Genomic DNA, 17,033 nt, shown 5'->3' on the forward strand with positions numbered 1-17,033 from the left:
ACGTCCCAACGTCTACACTCAATTCCCTAAATGATGTAGGCCGATGTGCCAAAAGTCTTCTTCACCACCCTATCTACCTGCCACGTCACCTTCAGTGAATTATGTACTTATACTCCTTCTGCTCTATAACACTCCATCAGACCAATTTACTGAGCTGCCCTGAGTTGATCCCAAAATGGAATACCTCACACTTATCTGTATTAAATTCCATTAGCCATTCTTCAGCACACTTGTGCAGCTGATCAAGATCCTGGGGTCATTGTTGATAACCATCTCCACTGTCTATGATATCTCCTATTTTAATGTCAGCAGCAAACTTACTGATCATGACTTGTACATTCCTATGCAAATTATTGATATATCTGACAAACAGCAATGTTCCCAGCACTGATACCTGAGGCACACCAGTCAGAGGCATTCTGTTCTAAAAATAACCTTCCACCACTACCATCTGCTTTCGACCATGAAGCCAATTCCGTATTCAGTTAGCTAGCTCTCCCTGGATCCTTGGCAACTAACCTTCCAGAGCAGTCTACCATGCAGAACCTTATCTAAGGCTTTGCTGGTCCACAGAAACTATGTCTATGACCTAACCTTCAACATCATCTGGGTTACTTTTTCAAAAATCTTTAAATTAATTTTGTGAGACATGACCTAGCATGCACAAAACCTTGCTGACTATCCCCACTAATACTAACTGTTGACCACTAGTTCTAGATTCTCTTCACATCCTTCCAGACAACAATTTTATATATTTTGGTTTATGAAAATAAAAAGCTATCTCCAGTTCCTATTGAAATGAAATATAAATATCTAAAACTAGACAGACTGGTATATATTCTGGTTCCTCAACAATTCCAAAACTAATTAGCATTCAAAACACATCAAGTACTCCATGAAAGAGACATTTATTGGCACAGCATGTCATATCTTTGATTGCTATTTTCACCCTTTGAAAATATCACAATTCAGAACAATCACACTTGTTGTTTAAGAATAGGATTTAGAATGTAGTCAAACTGTTTGCTGCCTCACTATGGATTCATTAACTAATATTACAAAACTCAGTTGGCATCACGGACCATGAAGCGGCTAAGATTAATGCAGGAACAAAAGTCCTTGGATAGTTTCTCTGCAGCATAAAACCAACCGCTAACGAAAGGTCAAATCATCAACAAAGGAATAAGCTTTGGAGAATGCTTACCATCATCTGTAGGTTCTGGTCCGTCATAAGACTTATCAATTGCAGCCCTGAAGCTCTCGTTGCAGCCTCGTCCACGGACCATGTGAGGCCGGGGTCTGTGGAAAGGGAGTTCATTCTTCCTGACCTCTGCCACAGCTGTCTGCAAACTCTCGAGAGAGCTAGACTTCTTCAAACCCAGCATAGGACCCACATCTTTCCCCGTGGAATCTGGGGAGGAAAGCAAAAACATAGCAAATATATAACCCAAAAAATGATAAGGCAGAACTTAGAGCAGGGCTCACAGTAAACATAATCTTATTTACAAGGCACTCAAAGCTGATTCAAACTGCATAGAACAGCAAGCACGTTTCAGAATGCAGTTAAAAAGGGTCATACCAACTATCGCAAATGGACCCCCTCTGAAACAACAGCAACATCTCACAATTAAATCAGGTTTATTCTCTTATTCTGCCACTGAAGGGAAATAACCAACAAATCACCATTGAAAATTCAATCCAAGAAATATACAATTGTGTGACAATTGATTTCAGACACAATTGGTGCAAAGAATTACTTAACCACATCTGATTTGACCGGGAATAAAGGTGTCATTCGTTGGAACTCCGAAATGTGTTACTTTTCAACCATGGATAAAAGGCAGTAACTTCTATTTATTTTGGTTAACCATTAGCAAATTGGTTGCACTTTGCAAGTTGAAATGTTTTGGGAAATTCAGCTCAGAGAGCAGTCATCCAACTGCACGTCATCATGGTTCAATGGATGTACTTATACCCCAGAACCAGGCAGTTGCAGGTTTAGGTCTCACTCTAGGTGGTTCAGAACTAGGTGGTTGGCACTACAGTACAGCACTGCGAAGTGTTGTACTATCACACAAACAGCTGGATACTTAACCTCTTGAGCCCATTCCACTATTCAACAAGAGCACAGTTGATCTTCAATGCGATGTCCTAGATTTTTCCCATTCCCCTCAGATTTAAAATTAACATTTCACCAAACCTCTACCACCATTTCCACGTAGAGGTAGTCTCCAACTTTCTACCTAAATGGCCTGGGTCTAATGTGTAGTTTTGTATTGCAATCCTCTTTAGTCAGAGGGTAGTAAATCTGTGGAACTCATTGCCACAGAGGGCTGTGGAGGCCAAGTCAGTGGATATTTTTAAGGCAGAGATAGACAAATTCCCGATTAGAACGAATGTCAAGGATTATGGGGAGAAGGCAGAAAAAAGTGATTAGGAGGCAGAGATCAACCACGATAGAATGGCAGAGTAGACTCGATGGGCTGAATGGCCTATAACTTATTAACCTCCAGCATTGTTTCTCTTTATCTGTCTGATTGGTTCCCCTTAATATCATGAAAAACATCAAATCACGCCTTAATCCCTCCAAATATGAAAGGAATACAATTCTAGTTATGTATCCTCTTCTTGAAATGTAATTTCTGCATCCAGCTATCATCTTTGTAAATTCATTTTGTAAGACCTATGTCCAAAAATTAATGGGTGACACCAGAGCACAACAGGCAATGCTGTTACCTCCCAGCTAAAGTGATTTGAATTTGATCCTGACCTCCAGAACTGTCCGTGAGAAGTTCCCACTGGGTGATCGGGTGTCTTCTCTTATTCCAAAGGTGTGCTGACTGGTAGGTTAATTGACTGTAAATTACCCTTAATGTAGATGGGGAATAAGAGGCAAGATCACTGGGTGGTGGAAGGGAGAATGGATTTGTAAGGGAATAGCTTGAGGAATGGGATTTCCCTGAAAGCAAGCATGGGCAAAGTCAAATAACCTCCTATGTTGTGAGAAAAGACAATATACAACTTGCTTATCTTTCAATTTTTTAAGATAAAAAGCCAGTATTCCATTAATCTTCTGGATTATATTTTTTACTTGTTCAGGTCATTTCAATGATTAATGTACATGGAATCATTCTGTTGGGGCTTAGTCTTTATAACCTTTTCACCCCGAAGAAAATACTTCAATGATACTATCTTTCGGATGCAGCCCCATCAAGTGGGATTTTAACAATATCATTCCATAACTTGGAAGAAGAGCAGGGGAGTTCTTCCTAAGGTCATCTGGTCAATCTTCATACCTCAATTAACATCATAGCAATAGATGATTATCCCATTGTTGTTTGCAGGAGTTGCATTATGCAAATTGGTTCACTGGGACCTCTTAAAAAGGTTACTTTCTATTCTTCATTGTATTTTTAAGCAATACAGAAATAAAACACACCATCCATCCATCCTTATAACTATAAAACGTTTTGGGATCTTGGGAGGGGGGGGGGGTGGGGGTGGTGTGTGTGTGGGTGTGTGTGTGTGTGTGTGTGCGCGTGGGTGTGTTTATTCACATCTTGTCGAAAAAATGACACGCGAAGGGGAACATTTTTACATATTCCGGTAGAGATTTACACCCTGCAGTCCAAAATCGGCTAATCTGAAAATGTTGTGCTTTGTTTCTTGAGTTTTTAATAGAAATCTTCACAAATCCGAGCAGCGACTGACGTCACCTCTCGCCCTCCCTCCTCCACCCGTTATACAAAAGTCGCCCTGTCGGCTGAAGACCAAAGATCATAGCTGAAGACTGCGGCATTCGCAGCGAGTGAAGAACGAGCAAGTCGGGCCCTGTACTAGAGCTCTCAGGTCCAGTCCGTCGCTGCCGAAAAACCTTTGAAAAATACCCCGCTATCTTCTTGCTTGTGCTGCGAGTGACGTCACCCCCCTTCAACCACTCCCCCCGACCACTCCCCCCGTATTTGGGCCCTGCCTGCACCCTGGAGCGAGGTTCGGGAACCGGCCCTCCACTGTGGTGACGTGCCCCACCCCACCCCTCAAACTCTACCCCCTCCCTCTCTGCCCCTCACGCTCCTTCTAGCCCCCCCCTTCTCTTCCCCCCTCCACCCCTCCCTCTCTATGCCTCTGTGTCCCTCTCTGTGTCTCTGTGTCCCTCTCTGTGTGTCCCCCTCTCTGTGTCTCTGTGTCTCTGTATCTCTCTCTGTGTCTCTGTATCCCTCTCTGTGTCCCTTTCTGTGTCCCTCTCCATGCATCTGTGTCCCTCTCTGTGCCTCTCTCTGTGTCCCTCTCTGTGTGTCCCTCTCTCTGTGTCCCTCTCTGTGCCTCTGTGTCCCTCTCTATGCCTCCGTGTCCCTCTCTGTGCCACTCTCTGTGCCTCTGTGTCACTCTCTGTGGCCCCCTCTGTGTCCCTCTGTATCCCTCTCTGTTGCTCTGTGTCCCTTTCTGTGCCTCTGTGTCCCTCTCTGTGTCCCCCTCTGTGCCTCTGTGTCCAGGGCCGGCCTTAAGCCGATTGGACCGATTGCTCCAAATTGGGCCCCGCGCCAGATTAATCTACTCTCGTCTCGGGTAGATCTCCCCCGGGTGGAGGGGGGAGAGAGGGGTGGAGAGAGAGTAGAGGAAGGGGAAGAAAGGGATAGACGGGGAGGGGGTGTGAGGGGGAATGGAGAAGGGGGAGAGGGGGAGGTGGGTTGTTCGTTCACAGCAGCACTCCCGCCCCTCCAGTCGCTGTGCTTCACGCACACAGCCCCGGCTCCACCCTTCTCTCTCCCCGGGGAGACGCGGTGAACAATACACGGAGGGCCGGGCCAGGGGTTGGAGCAACGTTTACAAACCACGGCCTCAGCTCACACCCGTCCACCCTGGCATCTGCTCCCTCGGCCGGCCCTCTCCCTCCCTTCTCTCCTTCCCTCCCTTCTCTGCTTCCGTCGCTCCCTTCTGTCCTTCTTCCCTTCTCTCTCTCCCTCCCTTCTCTCCCTCCCTCCCTTCTCTCCTTCCCTGCCACACACACATCACGCACAGACAACTGACACGCACACATCATGCATGGACAACTAACACACACAACTAAGTTAAGATGGGGGTAGAAGTCCAAAGGGTAGGATGGGGCTGAAGCCCAACATTTAATGCCTGGACTGGATTTTCACCCACGGTTATTGGTTTTCCAGGATCTATTTAATTAAATAACTTTTTTTTTTCTTTTCAGTCACTAAAACAAGTGGTATTGTAACTATGTACATTTTTGTTTGTTACTTGTAGGCTAACATGTATGCAATTTTATATTAAAAAAATGTAGCTTAGATCTGTTTGGTCCATTAAGTTGCATGCACTTTTTAAGCGCACATTTTGATTACTTTCCATTCTACCACAGAGATATGAAGTCTATAATAGACTTTAATTACATTTCTATGAATCTACAGACCTTGGCTGGGAACTTGGGGCTCACCAAAATTGTTCCCAATTGGGCCCCGCAACTCCTAAGGCCGTCCCTGTATGTGTCCCTCGCTGTGCCTCTGTGTCCTTCTCTGTGCCTCTGTGTCCCTCTCTCTCCACCCCCCTCCCTCTCTAGCCGCTCCTGCGAGTTGGGGCTATGCGTGAGTGGATAGGGCGGGGATGGGTTAAAAGGAGTGAATGAATATTAATATAATATCAATGGGTGTGGTTAGTGTGTGTGGGTGGGGGGTGATTAGTGTGTGTGTGTGAGGTGTTGGCTAGTGTCTGTGTGACGCCGCAGGCCGCCCCCCCCCGCCTGCAACCACATGTTGAGGGGACGGGACCCAATGGATCCCACTTTGTCTAACTATAAAACTCTGTTCTTGGATGTGTATTTATTTATTTGTTTGTGATCACATCTTCTCAAAAAAACGACGTGGTAACGGTAAATTCTTTACATATTCCGATAGAGATTTATCACGTTTAGTCCAAAATTACCTCATCTGAAAAATTCATGCATTATTTCTCGAGTTATTAATCAAAATTTTCAAAAATCTGAAATAACTTAGAAAATAAAACCGGTTGGCTTTGGCTGATGACGTCACAATGGATCTGCTTGCTGCTGTCTTGCCGTCGTTTTCTCTTGGGGCTTCTCTCGGGGCTCCTCGGTCGCCCTCCCCTCTCTCCCCCCCCCCCCCCCCCCCCCCCCCCCCCCTCTCCCCCCCCCCCCCCCCCTGGTCTCTCTCTCCCCCCCCGCCGTGCTCTCTCTCCACCGCGGGCTCTGTCTCCACCCTGGTCTCTCTCCCCCCTGGTCTCTCTCTCCACCCCGGGTTCTGTCCCCCCGCCCCCCCGTGCACTCTCTCCCCCCCTGGGCTCTCTCTCTCCCCCCGGGTTTTGAAGAACGAGCAAGTCGGGCCCTGTACTAGAGCTCTCAGGTCCACTCTGGTCGAAACCGTCTCGGATCTGCCTCAGAGGGCGGGGGAGGCAGGTTCTCTGGATGCTTTCAAGAGAGAGCTAAATAGGGCTCTTAAAATAGCGGAGTCAGGGGATATGGGGAGAAGGCAGCAACGGGGTACTGATTGGGGATGATCAGCCATGATCACATTGAATGGCGGTGCTGGCTCGAAGGCCTACTCCTGCACCTATTTTCTATTGTCTACTGGATCGGGTATGATCCCCCCTCCTCCTCCTCTCCCATCTCTCCTGCTTTCTGCCCTCATCCCTCTCCGCCCTCCTCCTCCTCTCCCCACCCTCTTCCCCCTTCCCCCCTCCCCCCCTCCTCTCTCCCCCGGCCTCTCTCTTCTTCCCCACCCCCCCTCTCCTCTCCCCCAGCCTCTCTCTCTCCCCCCCCTCCCCCAGTCTCTCTCCTCTCCCTCCCCCCCTCTCCTCTCTCTCCCCCCCTCCACTCCCCCTGTCTCCCCCCCCCCCCCCTCCCCCCCCTCTCCCCCCACCCCTCTCTCCCCCCGGTCTCTCTCTTCCTTCCCCGTAATCCCTCATTCTCCCTCTCTCCCTGCCTCCCCCCATGCGTGAGTGGATAGTGCGGGGATTGGGGTGTAAGGAGCGAATGAATATTATTAATATAATATCAAGGAGGGTGGTTAGTGTGTGTGTGTGACGCCGCGCCCCCCCCCCCCCCCCCCCCCCCCCCCGCAACCAATGGGTCCCCCCCGCTTGGCCTGGTATATATTAAATATGATAGACTATATCTACAGATTTTGTTACTAAACTTTTGATTCCAAAGTTCAAAAGCTTCAATAGACAACCCTAGATGAAATCAAGTGTGTGGTATGTTAAATTAATATATAATTAATTTGTGCTTTTCAGATTACTCAAGAAAATGTTTCCCTTTTGCTACCTTATAATGGGCAGTAGCAACTGTGTACAGTTAAAACATTTTTGCTATTTGCTATTTGTTATACATCAGGAATAATGCTCATCTCTATTACAGAAGCCTGCACAGACCCCAGTTTAGTGTTTCCTATTTATTGTGCTATTTTTACTCCATTCCTTCTTTCTTGTTGTACTGATTGTGGATGATCAGCCATGATCACAGTGAATGGTGGTGCTGGCTCAAAGGACCGAATGGCCTACTCCTGCACCTATTGTCTATTGTTAATAACACTCATTGCATACAGATGGTGTATGGAAAATCTGAGCACTGTTTTTCCTTTCCCCATCAAAATCACTCCTGGGAAGTGTTGGATACATCAAATGGTCTCCTTGACAGGAGACTGGGCATAAAACCACAAAGGGATTGGAAAGCAAGGACAATCGTTTGTTAGCAATAGGCTAACAATTGGCTGCAATTTTAGAAGAGTTGGAGATAATGGGCAAGTAACAGTGATAATAGCAGTCTATGAATGATAATGATTTTGAATGAGAGCTTTGATGTATAATATTGAGGAAAAAGAGGCTAGTTCTAAAAATGCCTCAGGCACAAGGTTTGAAGTGGAAAAGCTATGTGTAGTACACCCTTGATTTAATGGACCCCTTTATAACAGATTTATTTTATAACGGACGGACCTGCCTGACCCCATCTCAGCTCATATGGCCTCCCTAGTTCGGTCCCATGGGGCTCCCTCCACTCTCACTGTCTGCTGCTTCCTTCTTCGCTTTGTCCGTTCATCGCTCCACTCGTCTCCTCCTCATTCTCCCGTCACTCCGTCCACTAGGTCTCTCCTTCCCCCCTCCTTTTCTGCCCTCTCCTCCTCTTTCTCCTTTTCCCACGAAGTCTGCGACACACTCCACCTTGGAGGATGTTGGTGGCTGCGGGGGGAGAAGGGGGGGGATGTCAGAGTGGGGAGTGGGCGGAGTGAACGCTGCATCTTGTCGTTGGTGGCTGACTGAGGGAGGAGCTGAAGGCCAGAGACTGCGTCGGCTGGATGGTAGTGTAGCTGAGGAACTCATGTAGTGAAGGAGCTCACTGGTTTCCCCTCCCCTCACTCCCCCTTACTAAAAATAGATATGGGGTCTTCACCATTAATATTTTAAAGGAAAGATACAATTCTTATTCTGTGCATTTGATTGAATGTGGAATTTGTAGTGGTCAGTATTGTTTGCATACTATGGCTACAACAATGATGTTGCAAATAATTTAAACCAGAAAAAGCCGAACAACCTTCACAGTGGAATTTCACAATCGAAGAAAATATAAAACTAAAGAGAGGAAAGTGTAATGCAAGTATAACATTCCTGGAGAAATCAAAGATAATCAGACAATGCACAATTCTATCAAAACCTAACAATGGTACAGTTGCATTTTTCCACTCTCACCTGTCATACAATGAATGTCAACAGCCAGGATAATCTGTCCAATCCCTGTACAATTACTTTCACATTCAAGGCTGGCCTTTTTGTGAATTTCTACTGTAATTTATCAAAGACGAATAACAACAGCATGTATATCAAATACTGATAACAACTTCCCCAAATGACATGGCATAACTTTCCAAGAAAGTCTCATAATATTTCACCATCTCCTCTCAATAAGGTCCGTTTAATATAATCGAAGTTTCACACAGAAATTGAGAAAATGCAGATAAAAATGTCATTCAAATAAATGCCAATTACTTTCTTTTTATTGTCATCACCAAGCAGTTAATACTCTCTTATCTAAATCCACATTCCCTCCTGCACAACGCTCTGATATTCATACAGGAACAATTGCAAGTTTTTTTTAACCTTTTCCTGAAACCTGTGGATTAATTCACTCAGCCTGTTTATTTTGATAAATCTTTAGGCTATAGCCTACGGCTGAGTAGAAGGGACAGATGAAAGGTTGAAAAGTAGCTGGAATTTGAGGAACATGAAGCAAGTGGAATGGGCAAAGCACTAGGGACACAAAGAGAGACAATAAAAAGTGAGGCAAGGGATAAGGGCGTGCAATGGAGAAGTTCAGGCACACAAGAGCGGCAACACAGGCACACAAGTGTGGATTAAGGGGGCATGAGAAGTGTGGAAGAGGAGAGATCCATTAAAATATGGACACCCCTATGTTTCCTCTCAATTTCATTTGCAGCCCCAATTCACTGATGTAATTGCTTGAAGATTGAGAAGTAATACATTTATTAGGTATTAATGCATCTGTTATGAATTAGTCGGAAAAATGATCAGTTAGATTGTGTTGACAAGAAAGCACTGTTGCTTTTCCTTTCATCTCAGGCCACAATAATGATGACAATGAATCAAGAGAAGAACCTGCTGAATTGGATATTATCCCGCTATAGAGTAAAGGAACTTCAAATGAAACATACATTTATATTCAAGTATTGAGAACTCAGTCAACACTGGGTCAAAATGTTGTAACTCCTCCAATTTAAAAACACAAATTCTTCACGTGAAACTAAAGTGGTTCAAGGTGGTGGCTCACTATCACCACTCCTCAAGGGTAATTAGAAGTGGGCAATAAAAGAAGGGTGCACCTGCTTTTTTTAATTACCTGTTAGAAACTTTGTACATTCAAAGGCACATTGCAGGCAATTAAATACCATTGAAGTGCAATCATTGCGATAATGCACAAAACATTGATGCGGGAGAAATGGTACTTGCATATCAGAGGACATATATATTATTTCAATTATACATATATACAATATATTAATCAATTTTCATTATATATATATATATATATTTTAATAAGTATTCATTTTTAATAAGTTAATGAATGAAATAAATAAATATTTAAATGATTAGTTTATATATATATATATATATATATATATATATATACACTAATCATTTAAATAATGTTCTTACTGCAAAAAAAAAATGAGAATGCAGGTAGGAGCCTAACTCACATTCCTCTCCAATTTAATTATTTTTATTGGCAATCAAACAAAATTTCATGGAAAGTACAAGTACTACTGTTAGTGCAAAGAAGGAATTGAGGTTTGACACAGAGGTATTAAATAGGAAGGACCACCCACAGGAAGAGAGGGAAAAATAAATCCAACATTGAATGTGTACAACTCTCAAGTGATTAGAAAGTTTAAGCAAATCTGGTACCTGCTTGAGCTATGGACTACACTGCTGGTAATTTCAGGGGAAACGGGTGGGAGAGGGAATTAAGCACACAGCAGGGGACAAGGGAAAAGCAGTGCAAGTCAAATGACTTACATTCCAGCCACAGAACAAAACCTAAAATCATATCTTATGATATCTTTAGCACCAACATATCTCAGAACCATATCCTTCTTTGAGCAGGGACTGAACTTGGCGACATTTCAAAACCCAATGAAAATAAAATCTGAACAACAATAACTCAGAACATATGTTGGTGTGGAACAGATGTCTCCCTTAACAAGTTCCACTGTTGCTTCATGTACCACAAAACCTATGAGGAATGTGAGCAGGCACAGATGTTTGAAGGCTTACATAGCTTTTGTTATTCTCATCGCAGCACTCGCTTTAAGTTAATTGCAAAACTGTTTGGGATTGCACGTTTGGCAGTGATGGTGGTGCGATGCATATTGTAGTGAAATAATAGTGACCTGGTTTGTTCGTTAAAGCTGAGTTTCCAAGCCCTGTATGGGGATTTGTTCAGGGTTTCTTCTCGAGAGCAGTAAAGAATATAATGGCAACTCCTTCTCCACAGTGTCTGCCATGAGTCAGATCGCAACACCTTTACGTCAGAGTCAGCAGGCCTCAATCCAGAAATCTGAGCATGTTTAGGCTGCCTTTGAGAGATTGCTGTATTGTTGGAGCCGTTTTTAAAATAAGACTACGAAACAATCATACATAACAGGAAATGCTTCGCTCTAAAATCGCATTCACTATTAATCCCTCGGCTAACATCTAAATTCAAATTATCAGTATCACGTCACTTGGATGTTTGCAACAACCTGTTTTGATCTATCGGTCTTTCTAAAATTACAACAATAATCTCACTGGGCATTAAAGATGCTTTATAAATCCAAGTTTTCGTTTCTTACTTTTTACAAGGTTTTGTGAATTGGCTGTAATGGTTTATTACCAAGACACAGTGAAAACATTTGTATTGTCATTCAGGCAAATCATACCAGAGACGAGCACAATCAAATCATAAAGGTAGTACAGAATGAGAAAGGAATAGTGCAGAATATGGTGTTACAGCAGCAGAGAAAGTGCAGATTAAAAAAAAGTGCAAGGGCTGCAATGAAATAGATTACATTCTTAGCTTATGACAGGTCCATTCAATAACCTGATAACATCGGGGGGGAAAGCAACTCCCTTGTGTGTTTGTTGCTTTCTAAAGGTCATTATTAATTTGTAATTCTAGACAATTACTGCTTAGATTCAATTTACCTTGAAGTCCATTGTATGGTGGTGTGGGTTTTTCGTTTGAGCTTGGTGTGGGGGTAGGGTGGAGTTGGAAGAAAAATAATGTAGTATCCATTTGCTTTGCTAATCAGCATGGTGTGAGGCAAGTATAGAAAAACAGCAACCCTTTGCTGCCCATCACTCTCTATAAAACCACATAAACAGTGTTCTCTGGTGTCAAAGAGAAAAAAAAATAGGATAGATTTACTGAGCCTTCTACAAGTGTGCCGAAACACAAATACACTTGAAAAGCCAGATTTACTACAGAAAATCATAATTTATTTAAGGGAGGGCTTTCACCATCAGGCCATTATTTAAAAATCAAACAGCTTATTAATACGATCTACATCCCTTTGTTTTGTTCCATTCAATTATGAATAATTTCTGCAAAGGCAATAATGCAGATGATATCAGGGCACTGGCTTGAAGGGCTCACTGAGTCTATTGGTGCGAAGGAACCGGATTATCATCTGCCTGAGAGTCATTACCTCAGCATTGATGGTGTGCTCTAATTCATCTTCCTTACAATTTGGACTTAATAGCCCAGAAAATGTCATCAACCCTTGCACTTTAAATAACAATGAAGTAAAATGGACTAAACAAAAGAATGCTATACGTGATTATAATTTGCACTGAATATTTCAAAAGATTTTTTATGACAAGGATTCTTTTTTTCATTCCTCTTTGATGGCTTTTTCATCATTATCATAGCTGTTTCTTCTGGTGAATGATAAGATAACATAGATGACAAAATGTATTCATTAAATAAATTAATGAATTGTCTAATTCAATTTTTCACCCTCCTGATATTTATTCTAATATCACCTTACAGTTGGCAGCTCTGGTTGTATCTGTTTTTGGAGATGACTTCCTTAACTTCAACTGTCCTTCCTCATGTCCCAACCACAGATCAGTCATCAATCCAAAATCACCCATCACAACCTTTGCACGCTAAATATAAAGTGGATATTCTCCTCTTTCTCCCATGGTTATTAGTAACCAGACAGGTATTTTCAACTCTTATCATCACAGTGCATTCATGCACCAATCCAGAGGCTTGTACACCAAATCTAGACTGACATGCTCCGTGCAGTTTGTGAATGAGACCTGGTAAGTCTTTTAGATGTGAGGTTACAAAGCTCCTTCTGTTCTTTCATTTTGACATGAAAGACCCCATTGCAATTCAAAGAAGAGAAGGGATTCTGGAAGGTCTCGACCCGAAATGTCACCCATTCCTGCTATCCAGAGATGCGGCCTGTCCCGCTGTGTTACTCCAGCATTTTGTGTATATATTCGGTGTAAACCAGCATCTACAGTTCGTTGGTTCTTGGTTCTTGGTTTCTTGGTCCTCCAAAATATTCCAAATGGAATTTAAGCTGGAGGTGGTGAAGGGAGGGCTTCCTACATGACTGAGTGGCATGACCTGTATTTATCCCTCAGCTAACACCATGAAAGACAAAGAGTCTGCTCCTTATTAAAATGTCATTAACAGAGCCTTGACATAAAGAAAATAGACTCTAACCTTTGTTATGTCTAACTACACGGCATAAAGTATTCTTTTGTAAATATATATATATATATATATATATATATATATAAAAGCATCATTGGAAAAAAGAACATTTTATTACCAACTCTGACAGGTTACAACATGGCTTGGTTCAGTATAAAAATGCCTAAGAATGAAGGAGACTGCAGAAAGTAGTGGACATTGTCAGATCCATTACGGGTACTGAAAAGAAAGGAAGCTAATATCAAAAAGACCCACACCACACTGGCCACACTCTCATCTTGCTGCCACCATCGGGATGAAGATAAATGAGCCCGGAACCTTTTCCGACAGTTTCAAGAACAGCTTCTTCACATCAACTATCATTGATAGTCTTTCAGGCTCTCGAACCACAATGCACAAACTTAACCATATCCCAACCTCAGCAATGTGACCTGGTTACACAGCAGAGCTCTTAATTTGTTGCATTATTGTTTATTATATATATTTATTTGTTCTGCTATTCTATCAATGTGCCTGTAAAGCTACCGCAAGTATGAATTTCATTGTTCTGTTTCCAGTGCAAGTGATAATTAAACACACTGACTTTTTAAATTCCAGCCACCAATGAACTGTTTCCAATGTTGGTACAACATGGCTGAAGTCTGCAACATGTACAAAATTGATTGCAGCATCTTACTAATGGCAATATATTTCCAAGTCATGTGAGCTAGGGGGCATGAGGGGGGTGAGGGGGGTTGGTAGTATTAGGAGTGATGTTCTTCCCCTACAGCCCCTGTTTTTACAGTTGGGAGACATCACAGGTTTGAGAAATGCTTATGTTTGGAGAAGATTTGGTGAGAAGCTGCAGTCGAAGGTGGTTGGTTAATACTTCAGCCATTTTGTGCAAGAGTTTGAAGAATCAACTGGTTGATTAGGCATCATTTGTTGCTCGGGATGGTGTGGAAAACATTATACCACAGTCCTCAAGGAAGGTCCGACCGAGGTACTCTAGCACTATGTTTCACTCAAGATTCCAGCATCTGCAGTTACTTGTGTTTATCGCAGTTCTGAAATGTTATCTGAATAAAGAAAATGGTTTGAGGAGCCAGGAGGCTAGACAGTCCATGTCAGTGATTAATTTTCAATTGTGGGAGAATATGACAACAGCGATAATAGCTAGGTCAAAAGAATATAGTTAATCGCTCTCTGATTGGAGTCGGCAATGGTCTGATATTTGGACACTGCTAAATTAATTCTCGCGTCTCTGCCCCAGTTTGGATAGCATCCAACTTTTATAGTGTGTGGGCACTTAAAATTCTTTAGTCAAGAAAATGAAAATGTATGCAAGTTCGCTCTTTTTGTTCATTCACCAAAACAAAGTCAACATCATATGCAAGAAAGAATAACTGCTACATTAAAAAAATAGAAATGAGTAGGAAGCATTGCAATCAGTCTTTGAGAGTTACTGGTGTGCCTTTCTTGCTCTGGTTAGCAAAAAACATATAGATGATCATATTACTGGAAATGTTTTAACTAGGGAAATTAATGAAGCATTATGGGGTTGCCCCAGAGTCAAATGGAATTTAAAAAAAAGAGCTTTACTGAAAGATCCCAAACTCAAAATAGTATAAATTTTATTAATACTATTGTTGTTGTTATCCACTGCTCACCCCTGTTGGTGCAATGTCCAGCAATCTCTGTACCAGTGGATAACACATGCTCCTTCCCCAGGACCACCCAGTACAAAATAGACTTTGAAAAATAAGCAAATGGCTGGAATGACCACTGCACCTTTCCAGCATGCATCTGCGAACGATGACCTCCACTTGGCCCCGGAATAGAGCGTTACAGGCAATGAGGCTGACTTTTTCTAAGCATCTAAATAATTGCAACAATGAACTTTTGTTGTCATGGGAAGTTATTTGGGTCATTTTAGAGCCATCTCACCAAGTGCCACTAAAAAATAAGAATTCATCTGTTCTCAGTAGTTTTAATGGGAGCAGGAGTTGCAGCCTCTCCCTATTTATGAAGCTGGAATTTTTAATGTGCTATTTAAAATCTGTAATACTTTCTTCATGGTGGTTAGGACTGCTAAGATGAAGAAATACAAAGACATGCTGCTATTTTATTTTTGAAACTGTGGATCTTCCCACTTGACCGCTTCATGCAGCTCATTATTTTAACAAGTGCCTTGGAAAATAAATACAATACAGGGTGAAGGAAGGTCGAGCGGTTATATAATTGCACCCTACTGCGGATTCCTTTTCAGTGTGCAGTTGTAGAGATGTGTCAAAGTTGAGAAGGAGAAAAAAAGTCTTTTCATCACAAAGTTTACAACCACAGACAAAGACGACCTGCAGAGGCAGTGGTCATACTGCCAAGTGCACCAGTTTGGCTTGTTGCAATTAAACTCAGCATTTGCTAAACTTAAATCAGGATTCACTGTGCAGGGCAACGTAGAACTTTGCAAAGAAGATGTAATGTAATGAAATGTAATGGTTTTAGAATTTATACTTATTTTATCAATAAAATATGCATTGCAGTATTAAGCTTGAAACAATGAGTATTTCTCCTTTGCCTTTACCCCGGAGAAGAACATTAATGCTAGAAAACTTGGGACAGATAATTGAGATATCTTGAGGATAGTCCACGTTGCATGTCTGATGGTCTGATCAGATTTGTCATCAACGATCATCAGATTTATGATCAGTTATATCCAAGGCCACTCTGGGAACCAAGAAAATAAATTGCGGGAATCCTAGCTGAAATATATAATCATCATTAGATATGGGTGAGGTGCCGGATGACTGAAGGGTGGCTAATGTTGTGCCTCTATTAAAGACAAGTGAGCATAACATCTGTGGGAAATAAGGTACTGGAAAGGATTCTGAGGGGTAAGATACATATGCATTTGGAGAGACAGGCATTGAATAGGGATATTCAGAGTGGTTTCTTATGTGGGAGGTCTTGTCTTACGAATTTAAATGAGTTTTTTGTATGAAGTAACCAAAATGGTTAATGAGAGCAAGGCCATAGCTGTTCTGTACTGACTTCAGCAAGGTTCAGTATGGTAGGCTGCTCTGGAAGGTTGGATCGCATGGGATCCCGGGAGAGTCAGCTGATTGTATGCAGAATTTGCTTCTCGGAAAGAAGCAGAGGAAGGTGCTCGGTGGAAGGCTGTTTCTCAGACTGGAGTCCTGTGTCTTCAATTGGAGTGGTGGAAAATGCCAGAATTAATGGAATATGCAGATCTCAGAGGGTTATCAGGATGGTGAGATTTCAGTGGTGGAGAGGGGCAGAATTGTTAAATTTCTCCAGCTCAAAACACAACTTTCCACCTCCACCATCTGAACAGCCTTGCAAAAAGGCCTGGCTAATGGAGTTTAATGCAGATAAGTATGAGGTGTTGTAGTTCAGGTAGTCAAACCAGGGCAGGACCATCACAAGTCATAGGGCTCTGGGAGTCATTTAGAGCATAGGGATTGAGCAGTACAGGTACATAATTCCCTGAAAGTGTTTTCACAGATAGCTGGGACAGTAAACACATTGGTAGATTGGCTCTCAACAGTCAAAGCACTGGGTATAACATTTTTGGATATTACATTACAATTATAGAAGATGTGGTGAGTCCGCATTTGGAGTACTGTGTTTAGTTTTGGTCACCCTGCTGTAGGGATGTCATTAAGCTGGAAAGAATGTCATTACGCGGCAAAGAGTGCAGAGAAGATTTATGAGGATGTTGCAGGTCTCAAAGGTCTGAGATGTAGGGAAAGGTTGGACAAGCTAGCATTTTATTCCTTGGAGCACAGGAGGC

General features: G+C 42.6%; 1 protein-coding gene across 2 annotated transcripts in view; it reads right to left on the reverse strand.

Moving 5' to 3' along the window:
• pard3bb (par-3 family cell polarity regulator beta b) overlaps window positions 1-17,033 on the reverse strand; it is a 1,003,167-nt gene that overhangs the window by 400,479 nt on the left and 585,655 nt on the right. For both annotated transcript variants that reach the window (XM_055638338.1, XM_055638337.1), the window contains exon 17: window positions 1,205-1,411. In XM_055638338.1, coding sequence (XP_055494313.1) covers window positions 1,205-1,411 — 207 coding nt within the window. The remainder of the gene's footprint in view (window positions 1-1,204; window positions 1,412-17,033) is intronic.

The sequence above is a fragment of the Leucoraja erinacea genome, chromosome 7 (assembly GCF_028641065.1).
Source record: "Leucoraja erinacea ecotype New England chromosome 7, Leri_hhj_1, whole genome shotgun sequence".
In the NCBI taxonomy this organism is placed as follows: Eukaryota; Metazoa; Chordata; class Chondrichthyes; order Rajiformes; family Rajidae; genus Leucoraja; species Leucoraja erinaceus.